The sequence below is a fragment of the Hypomesus nipponensis genome, chromosome 15 (genome assembly GCF_054491055.1).
Source record: "Hypomesus nipponensis isolate SF chromosome 15, ASM5449105v1, whole genome shotgun sequence".
NCBI lineage: Eukaryota > Metazoa > Chordata > Actinopteri > Osmeriformes > Osmeridae > Hypomesus > Hypomesus nipponensis.
The window spans coordinates 19,749,482-19,760,195 of record NC_140375.1 but is presented as its reverse complement, the minus strand read 5'-3'; the positions used below and the strand labels follow the sequence as shown (position 1 = coordinate 19,760,195).

The following is a 10,714-nucleotide window of genomic DNA, read 5'->3' as shown; positions in this document are numbered from 1 at the left end:
TAATGCAGCAGGAATGACCTACCATTGTGATATTTTCCTAAATCTTTGTATTGGTTTTGTATTGAAGTCAACGTAGCCAGAGGAGGATGGAGGCTAGCTGTCCTTATGTACCATAATTCTATCACAGACAGTGCTGTTGAGTATTTTTATACATTTTTCGGTGACATATTTATATATATAGTATCGTTTTATAACGTTTTATTTTATTTTATGAAATTTCACTGAGGACGATGATCCCCCACCAATTTTGTTTTTTAACAAATTATGAATATCCTATATGAGAGAGAATTAAGGTTGTGCCTTGCTAGAGACAAGCACAGACAATTATGAAGAAGTCAATTTACAATTTAATTCAGCTTCAATCCAAGTCTACACCGATTTCATCATGAACCACACTTTGTGGTATTATGTTCTGTAAAATTCCTTACATTTCTTAAAATACTATAATAATCCAGTGTTGAACATCATGCAGATATTCGAAATGGAAGCCTGGCAAACCACGTGCAAGTAAAACTAGTGTCCAAGTCGAATTCTATATCATATAAATCTGCTTTTCAGATGAATTATCAACATCACCAGGCTTGGTGGTAGTATTCATAAGAGTAGTGCTTTTCAGATGAATTATCAACATCCCCAGCCTCGGTGGCAGGATTTATAAGAGTGGTGCTTTTCAGTATTTGATCCAGTTCCATCAGGTGTCTATAATGCTTCATGCTTCACATATAGGCTTGGTCTCACTAGCAGAGTCTAACCAAACCAGCCTGGGAGCTCTCAGATGTTTGAAGAAGTCCATTTTGAATGGGAGTCAATGGGAGGATGCCCAGAGGCACGGGCGGGGCTTGTGGGTACAGAGCGTGTCAGTCACACTACTTGTGTGTTATGCTTGCAGTATGTTATGCTTGCAGTGTGTTATGCTTGCAGTGTGTTATGCTTGCAGTATGTTATGCTTGCAGTGTATTATGTTTGCAGTGTGTTATGTTTGCAGTGTGTTATGCTTGCAGTGTGTTATGTTTGCAGTTTGTCATGCTTGCAGTGTGTTATATTTGCAGTGTGTTATGTTTGCAGTGTGTTATGTTTGCAGTGTGTTATGCTTGCAGTGTGTTATGCTTGCAGTGTGTTATGCTTGCAGTGTGTTATGCTTGCAGTATGTTATGTTTGCAGTGTGTTATGTTTGCAGTGTGTTATGTTTGCAGTGTATTGTGTTTGCAGTGTATTATGCTTGCAGTGGAAAAGCTCAGAGGATTTATTCTGTATCTCTCTGTAGATGTGCTTGACCTGGTTGCATGGTGGGAGAGTGAGGGATGGGAGCCGGGGAGGTGAAACACAGATACATTTCAGCAAGGGAAGTTTGAGGATTTGTCTGGGATATATTTCAGAAAAAAAATATGATTAAGTCAAACGTATAGTAAATGTCCCTTTGGAGAGCCATTATAAGTGTGAGTTGTCTGCTATCAGAAGCTTTCACACCTCTGTGAGAGTCCCTGTAGGACAGGCCGTAAACAGCAATCACAGCACAGAATAATAAGTCCAGGTGACAAAACATGGATGGACTCGTCCCCATTTTAGGCTGTGGGATGAGGATTTGTTGAATTTAAGATTAAATTCACTGTTTATGAATCAAATGTAAAACAAAATGCTTAATATGTGTTTGAATGAGTGTTTCTCGTGGTATTAAATAACACTTGCATTTGTTGGGCTTAAACTCTCTTTCTCTCTCAATATGATTCCAGACTGCCACTATGCCGCAATGTCTGAAGAGTAGGCTATTAGCACTGCAGCAAGAACAGCCAGCTTCTATGTTATGTTTTCTGGAGGTGCCTCCTAAACCGACGTCTGCCTCTCAAAGACCCGATTCATCCGTGAGCTGTAGGCGCCACGTCGCAGAGCGGTGTGTGTGCATCCAACAACGAACAGAGATGTCGGTAAAACTGGAACCCAGGCCTGCGGTATGCTCCAGTCAAGGATCCGTTTCATGCCACCTTCTCATCGCGCTTCAAAGAGCGATGATAACCGATACAAAATGAAAGAATGAGCCGAGGACGTTCATTCCTGTAACCGGAGAACGTAAACACTCAGTCCTAGGCTCACTGGGAAGGATCGGAATGTCTGCTCTTTAAACGTGTTCCACAGACAGAGGAACAAGTTACAATTTCTCTTCCAAGAGTGACACATCAAGCAGGAGAAGGGAATCATGCAGAAGTTTCTGGCATAGCGTGTGGGACTGGTTACAACTTCATGGAAGTCATGACCAGGTGGAGAACGGCAGGACGTTTTTCAGTTAATAGATTCAGCAAAAGCCCTATTATTTACCGTCGTAAACAATGTCAAGTGTTTATATTGCGAACGTCTTGCTCCTTGATGTGTGTGTACGTCCTGGGAGGTGTTATGTTTCTGCTGGGAGTTGGCCTGTGTGTGTTCAACCTGCGGAAAACTTCAACAGGCAACGCCAGAGGCACTGCAATGCTAGTCATCTGGACTCACCCGTTCGGACACATCCGCAAACTACCAGACTGTGAGGCGCGCTACGGCGTTAGCGGCTGCACGCTCACAGACGACAGGCACGCGTATCCAAGCGCAGATGCTGTCATCTTTCATCACCGGGAAATTGCGACCAACATGAGCACGCTCCCATTAGACCCGCGCCCACTTGACCAGAAATGGATCTGGATGAACTTCGAGTCTCCTTCTCACACTCGCAACCTGAAGCGGTTTGAAGGCATGTTCAACCTCACCATGAGCTACAGAGCAGACTCAGACATCTTCCTTCCCTACGGATATCTGGTTTCTCGCCACAGCAGTCATGGACACCCCCTCCATGTTCCCTCCTCCCCCCACCCCAGGCCCTGCCTCCTCGCCTGGGTCATCAGTAACTGGGCGGAGTCTCAGGCTCGCGTGGCGTTCTACCGCCAGCTGAGCCGGTACGTCCGCGTGGACGTGTTTGGACGCGCCGGCCTTGCCCTGCCTGGGGACAGCCTGGTGCGGACGGTAGCCCGCTACCAGTTCTACCTGGCGCTGGAGAACTCCCAGCACACCGACTACATCACAGAGAAGGTCTGGAATGCTCTGCGGGCCGGCGCCATCCCCATCGTGCTCGGGCCGACGCGGGAGAACTATGAGCGATTCCTGCCGGCCGAATCCTTCATCCACGTAGACGACTTTGCCAGCGTGCGCGGCCTCGCCCAGTACTTGAGGCTTCTTTGGCGGAGCCCCGCCCACCTGGAGCGTCACCTGAGCTGGAGGCGGAGCTACAGCATGCATCAACCTGCGTTCTGGGCGGAGCATTTCTGCACGGTGTGCCACGTGGTGATGAAGGCCAGGGGCAGGACCAGCACTGTCGAGGGCCTGGCCAGGTGGTTCCAGTCCTGATCACAAACATCCTAGACAATGTGAAGAAGTGCTACTGTATTTGCTCCTATACACAGTACTGAAATGTGTTTTAAAGGGGAGCTTTGTGAAGGTTCTGTATGGAAAGAAGGATTGATCTTGAGTGTGTGGGCGTGTGCATGTGTATCAAATTGTTGTCCAAGCACATGTGCTAAAGTAGTAGTAAACAGTAATCTCATTCTGCCTAGAAACAGATGATTTTTGCATTAACTTCCTCTCGGAGTCGGTTTTCTGTTAGATCAGAGAGTGAAGCTAATCCCTCTGAAATGTGTTTTCACCCTGAAGTACGAGACGTTTTCACTTCCAGCAGAGCTACGGAAGAGTGAAGTCATCTGTTGCACCTTCTCACTTTCTTTCTATTTTTTACATTTAGCAGACGCTCTTATCCAGAGCAGATTACAGTAAGTACAGGGACATTCCCCTGAGGCAAGTAGGTTGAAGTGCCTTGCCCAAAGACACAACGTCATTTTTCACAGCCGGGAATCAAACCAGCAACCTTCTGATTAATAGCCCGACTCCCTAACCACTCAGCCATCAGACCCCCTGTCTCTCCCTCCCTCTCTCTCTCTATCTCTCTCTCACACAAATACAAAAGGCAAAATATATTTTATGGGGGACGTTTCATGTTTTATAGGCATCAAAGCTTTGTGGAAATACTGCCTATGAAACAACAAGCCCCTAGACAGGCAGAGATCCTCTCTCTCTCTGTTCCCCTCTCTTTCTCCCTCCCGTCTTTCTTTGTTCCCATGGCAGCAGTAGTGGTATTTGGGTTGTCTTCCCCTCTCCGTCTCACTCTGCCCCACGCCCCCCTCTCCATCTCCATGATGGCTCCTGTGATTGCATCCATCCATCTTACTGTCAAAGGAGAAAAAATAGAAAATCCCTGGCTCTCGACCAAGCTAGACACCCTGCTGAGTAGAGTCAACACAGGCCTCACAGGCTCACTGGGGCTTGGTAGAAGCATGTGTTTGCATGTGTGTGTATGTGTCTGTATGCATATGTGTGTGTACATGTGTGTCATTAGTGAACACAGGGGTAAGCTGGAATGTGTGTGATCTTGCACAAACGTGCAGGAACTCAAACATCATCTGAATTAACGTGAGCGAAACTCACTCACTCAAAGAGAAGTGTGCCGAAGTTTGCAGAAGGAAAACGTTGAATATAATTCTGAATGTAACTGATGCCATAGCAGGGAATAAAATTAACAAATCCAGGTCAAAACATAGCGTTGTTTAGCGTTGCTCAAGTAAACAAAAAATAAAGAAAAGAATGTAGAATTGTTTTCAATGTAGATTTCACCAACTGTAAACACGAAAATCTACTCAGAGTCTATCAGAGTGAGTTAATATTTATCTGGTTTGTATGGAGGATGTTTTTAGGGAGCGTGTGCTCCATGTCTCCGGTGTTGTGAAACAGCAGCGGTGTCCGTTTGGGTGAACTACCTCTTTAACGACAACCTCGTTCATGCTTTAGCGCATGTGTGGTAGAAAGCACACGTGTCTCAGCGGCAGGATGGAGGCGGACAGCCTACAGGGTCCCGGCACCATGGACGACAACGTCGATGGAGAAAATCAGTTTGACCCGTATCTAAATTATCTACGAAAAGAATTGGATAATCAAGACCCAATTCTTATCATCGGAATTATTGTTGCATTGGCAGTAATTGTCATCACATTTGGTAAGTTTCATATAAAACTATCTAACTGGGTAGCTAGCAAGTTAGCTAGCAAGCTCCATCATGGCCTGCTCAGCCTCGGGGTTAATCCAGTCATCAGTCCGATTATCTTGTGCACTGTTGATGTACCAGGTTGGCACTGTGCGCCGCCGATCTGTCGAATAAAGGGATATTTGTGCGACACCTAAACCAGCCATAACAGGAGATTTACTGACCATGTATTTCTCCGTGTCTTGCTTTTCAGTTTTTCTGAAATATTTTGTGAGCAGTAAAACTGTCCGAAGTTCTTTGTTGCTGGTGGGATTGTGCGATTCTGGAAAAACCCTCCTCTACAGCCGGGTGAGTTATCAGTCAGAAACCACGTAACACTAACCGACCGAATGACACTGTATTCAACACCATATTATATCACATTAATCTGTAAGGGTACTAACTGCGTCGGTGAGACTGTCTTCTGCCCCAACAGCTGGTGATTTATCAGCCAACCATATTCTAACTCTTTCTAACCCGAACCCAAACAGCTGGTGTCAGGACAGTACAAGAGGACCCAGACCTCCATCACCGACAGCAGCGCGCCTTATAAAGCCAAAAACGACAAGGTAAGATGAAAATGTTGGACTATTTTCATGCTTTATTTTAACTTGTTTACTATCATCCCTTTCTGAAAATGCAGCACTTACACATGGACACACTCCCCGTTTGTGTAATCTGTCATTGTTAAACTATTACAAAATTATAGTAGTCATTTAGAATACTTGTCAAAAACAACCTGTAAACCTCTTCTGTAGTCAGATTATTCAAAGACCTATACCCAACCCACATCAAAACCAATTAAACCCAATTAATCTGTAAACCCTATGAAGCATCAAACCTTATTGGTAAACCTTGTTAATCATGCTGTGTGCTTGCAGGGTTAGGGTAATCATGCTGTGTGCTTGCAGGGTTAGGGTAATCATGCTGTGTGCTTGCAGGGCAGCATCTGGACACTGATCGACCTTCCGGGTCACGACAGCCTGAGGCCACAGTACTTGGAGAAGTTCAAGTCTTCCGCCAGGTGAGATCAGGTGACCACATGGGGACAGACATCAAGGCATGTTGTCTACTGACCTCAGAGTAAGAGGAGGCAGAACACCTTCATTTAGCAGATGTACAAGGGGGACATTTGAACCTGCAACCTCTTGATCTTCAGTCTAATGCTCAACAGCTGAGCTTCACCCAGTGATGCTGAAAGACTCTTTCTGCAGAGCGTTTGTGTTCGTGGTGGACAGTGCCATCTTCCAGAAGGAAGTGAGAGACGTGGCAGAGTTCCTCTACTTCCTGTTGACGGACAGCGTGGTGTCTCGGACTGCCCCCAGCCTGGTGGTGGCCTGCAACAAGCAAGGTACATGATCTACAACTGAGCTATACCCATCCCCATGATCTACAACTGAGCTATACCCATCCCCATGATCTACAACTGAGCTATACCCATCCCCATGATCTACCACTGAGCTATACCCATCCCCATGATCTACAACTGAGCTATACCCATCCCCATGCTCTACCACTGAGCTATACCCATCCCCATGATCTACCACTGAGCTATACCCATCCCCATGATCTACCACTGAGCTATACCCATCCCCATGCTCTACCACTGAGCTATACCCATCCCCATGCTCTACCACTGAGCTATACCCATCCCCATGCTCTACCACTGAGCTATACCCATCCCCATGATCTACCACTGAGCTATACCCATCCCCATGATCTACCACTGAGCTATACCCATCCCCATGATCTACCACTGAGCTATACCCATCCCCATGCTCTACCACTGAGCTATACCCATCCCCATGCTCTACCACTGAGCTATACCCATCCCCATGCTCTACCACTGAGCTATACCCATCCCCATGCTCTACCACTGAGCTATACCCATCCCCATGTTCTACCACTGAGCTATACCCATCCCCATGATCTACAACTGAGCTATACCCATCCCCATGCTCTACCACTGAGCTATACCCATCCCCATGATCTACCACTGAGCTATACCACTGAGCTATACCCATCTCCATGATCTACCACTGAGCTATACCACTGAGCTATACCCATCTCCATGATCTACCACTGAGCTATACCCATCCCCATGTTCTACCACTGAGCTATACCCATCCCCATGCTCTACCACTGAGCTATACCCATCCCCATGCTCTACCACTGAGCTATACCCATCCCCATGCTCTACCACTGAGCTATACCCATCCCCATGTTCTACCACTGAGTTATACCCATCCCCATGCTCTACCACTGAGCTATACCCATCCCCATGATCTACCACTGAGCTATACCCATCCCCATGATCTACCACTGAGCTATACCCATCCCCATGATCTACCACTGAGCTATACCCATCCCCATGCTCTACCACTGAGCTATACCCATCCCCATGCTCTACCACTGAGCTATACCCATCCCCATGCTCTACCACTGAGCTATACCCATCCCCATGTTCTACCACTGAGCTATACCCATCCCCATGATCTACCACTGAGCTATACCCATCCCCATGATCTACCACTGAGTTATACCCATCCCCATGCTCTACCACTGAGCTATACCCATCCCCATGATCTACCACTGAGCTATACCCATCCCCATGCTCTACCACTGAGCTATACCCATCCCCATGATCTACCACTGAGTTATACCCATCCCCATGCTCTACCACTGAGCTATACCCATCCCCATGCTCTACCACTGAGCTATACCCATCCCCATGCTCTACCACTGAGCTATACCCATCCCCATGTTCTACCACTGAGCTATACCCATCCCCATGATCTACCACTGAGCTTTACCCATCCCCATGCTCTACCACTGAGCTATACCCATCCCCATGATCTACCACTGAGCTATACCCATCCCCATGCTCTACCACTGAGCTATACCCATCCCCATGATCTACCACTGAGCTATACCCATCCCCATGATCTACCACTGAGCTATACCCATCCCCATGATCTACCACTGAGCTATACCCATCCCCATGATCTACCACTGAGCTATACCCATCCCCATGCTCTACCACTGAGCTATACCCATCCCCATGCTCTACCACTGAGCTATACCCATCCCCATGCTCTACCACTGAGCTATACCCATCCCCATGCTCTACCACTGAGCTATACCCATCCCCATGCTCTACCACTGAGCTATACCCATCCCCATGCTCTACCACTGAGCTATACCCATCCCCATGCTCTACCACTGAGCTATACCCATCCCCATGCTCTACCACTGAGCTATACCCATCCCCATGCTCTACCACTGAGCTATACCCATCCCCATGATCTACCACTGAGCTATACCCATCCCCATGCTCTACCACTGAGCTATACCCATCCCCATGCTCTACCACTGAGCTATACCCATCCCCATGATCTACCACTGAGCTATACCCATCCCCATGCTCTAACACTGAGCTATACCCATCCCCATGATCTACCACTGAGCTTTACCCATCCCCATGCTCTACCACTGAGCTATACCCATCCCCATGTTCTACCACTGAGCTATACCCATCCCCATGCTCTACCACTGAGCTATACCCATCCCCATGCTCTACCACTGAGCTATACCCATCCCCATGCTCTACCACTGAGCTATACCCATCCCCATGATCTACCACTGAGCTATACCCATCCCCATGATCTACCACTGAGCTATACCCATCCCCATGCTCTACCACTGAGCTATACCCATCCCCATGCTCTACCACTGAGTTATACCCATCCCCATGCTCTACCACTGAGCTATACCCATCCCCATGCTCTACCTCTGAGCTATACCCATCCCCATGCTCTACCACTGAGCTATACCCATCCCCATGCTCTACCACTGAGCTATACCCATCCCCATGCTCTACCACTGAGCTATACCCATCCCCATGCTCTACCACTGAGCTATACCCATCCCCATGTTCTACCACTGAGCTATACCCATCCCCATGATCTACCACTGAGCTATACCCATCCCCATGATCTACCACTGAGCTATACCCCACCCCATGCTCTACCACTGAGCTATACCCATCCCCATGCTCTACCACTGAGTTATACCCATCCCCATGCTCTACCACTGAGCTATACCCATCCCCATGCTCTACCACTGAGCTATACCCATCCCCATGCTCTACCACTGAGCTATACCCATCCCCATGCTCTACCACTGAGCTATACCCATCCCCATGCTCTACCACTGAGCTATACCCATCCCCATGTTCTACCACTGAGCTATACCCATCTCCATGCTCTACCACTGAGCTATACCCATCCCTATGCTCTACCACTGAGCTATATCCATCCCCATGTTCTACCACTGAGCTTTACCCATCCCCATGCTCTACCACTGAGCTATACCCATCCGCATGCTCTACCACTGAGCTATACCCATCCGCATGCTTTACCACTGAGCTATACCCATCCCCATGCTCTACCACTGAGCTATGGTTGCTATGGCTCCCATTGATGTCCTGTCTGTCTTCTTTCTAGATATTACCATGGCAAAGTCAGCCAAGCTGATCCAACAGCAGCTGGAGAAGGAGCTGTAAGTATGCTACAGTATAGTACACATACAAAACATGTGAGTACACTACAAGACAGAAGAGTACACTACAGGACAGTACACATATAGTATAGTACACTGCAGCAGTCTATAGTATAGTACAGTAGTGTACAGTACAGTAGTCTAGTATAGTACAGTCGTGTACAGTAGTCTAGTATAGTACAGTAGTGTGCAGTAGTATAGTACAGTACAGTAGTCTAGTATAGTACAGTACAGTAGTCTGGTATAGTACAGTCGTGTACAGTAGTCTGGTATAGTACAGTCGTGTACAGTAGTCTAGTATAGTACAGTCCTGTACAGTAGTATAGTACAGTACAGTAGTGTACAGCAGTGTACAGAACAGTCTGTAAAGGTGTGACAGAAGGATGAACCCAGTCTGCTTGTTGTTTCCCTCAGGAACACTCTGAGGGTGACTCGCTCGGCGGCCCTCAGCGCCCAGGATGGCTCGCTGGCGGGTGGTGCAGTCTTCCTGGGGAGGAAGGGGCGGGACTTTGAGTTCAGTCAGCTGCCCATGGGGGTGGAGTTTGTGGAGTGCAGTGCCCGTGGGGGAGGTGAGGAGGGGGGTGCAGACATTGATGGTCTGGAGAGGATTCTGTCCAAGCTGTGAGGCCCTCAACATCACAGGGTCATGGACAGATTCTTTTTTTTTTACCCCCCCCCCCCACGTGTGTGTGTGTGTGCGCTTGTGCCTGTGGCTGCTCTGATCCCAAGCTGTATTACCAACTAGACAACAATAAACATTTCTGATTTCTGACTGAATTTGTGACAATTGAGCATTTAACCAGTCTGCTCTGTGCCTTGTGGGTTACTTCAACTGAGATGGTGGCGTTCCTATGATCTGCAGGATAAGTTGGCATGTCTGAGTGGAACAATGAATGTATGGGTCTTAAGATAGCATTGCCGTGTTTTCTGTTTGTAAATAAAATGATTGGCTTATAGCTGTATTTTACTGTATTCTGAATGGTGTCGTCTTGATCAATATTAGATTGTATTAGTTTGTATATATCAGGAGGTGTGCAGGGCACAATCCTATTAAGACAGCAGAAA

General features: G+C 47.4%; 2 protein-coding genes across 2 annotated transcripts; both read left to right on the top strand.

The window, feature by feature from the left end:
• The first annotated feature begins 1,356 nt into the window (after positions 1 to 1,356).
• On the top strand, positions 1,357 to 4,843 carry LOC146258025 (alpha-(1,3)-fucosyltransferase 4-like). The gene has a single exon (XM_084674437.1). The coding sequence runs from the start codon at positions 2,236 to 2,238 to the stop codon at positions 3,364 to 3,366; it is 1,131 nt and encodes a 376-aa protein (XP_084530563.1). The 5' UTR covers positions 1,357 to 2,235; the 3' UTR covers positions 3,367 to 4,843.
• A 23-nt stretch (positions 4,844 to 4,866) lies between these two features.
• On the top strand, positions 4,867 to 10,621 carry srprb (SRP receptor subunit beta). Its single transcript, XM_084674438.1, has 7 exons — positions 4,867 to 5,062; positions 5,304 to 5,398; positions 5,581 to 5,658; positions 6,031 to 6,113; positions 6,304 to 6,440; positions 9,595 to 9,649; positions 10,064 to 10,621. The coding sequence occupies exons 1-7, from the start codon at positions 4,897 to 4,899 to the stop codon at positions 10,272 to 10,274; spliced, it is 825 nt and encodes a 274-aa protein (XP_084530564.1). The 5' UTR covers positions 4,867 to 4,896; the 3' UTR covers positions 10,275 to 10,621.
• The last annotated feature ends 93 nt before the right edge of the window (positions 10,622 to 10,714 follow it).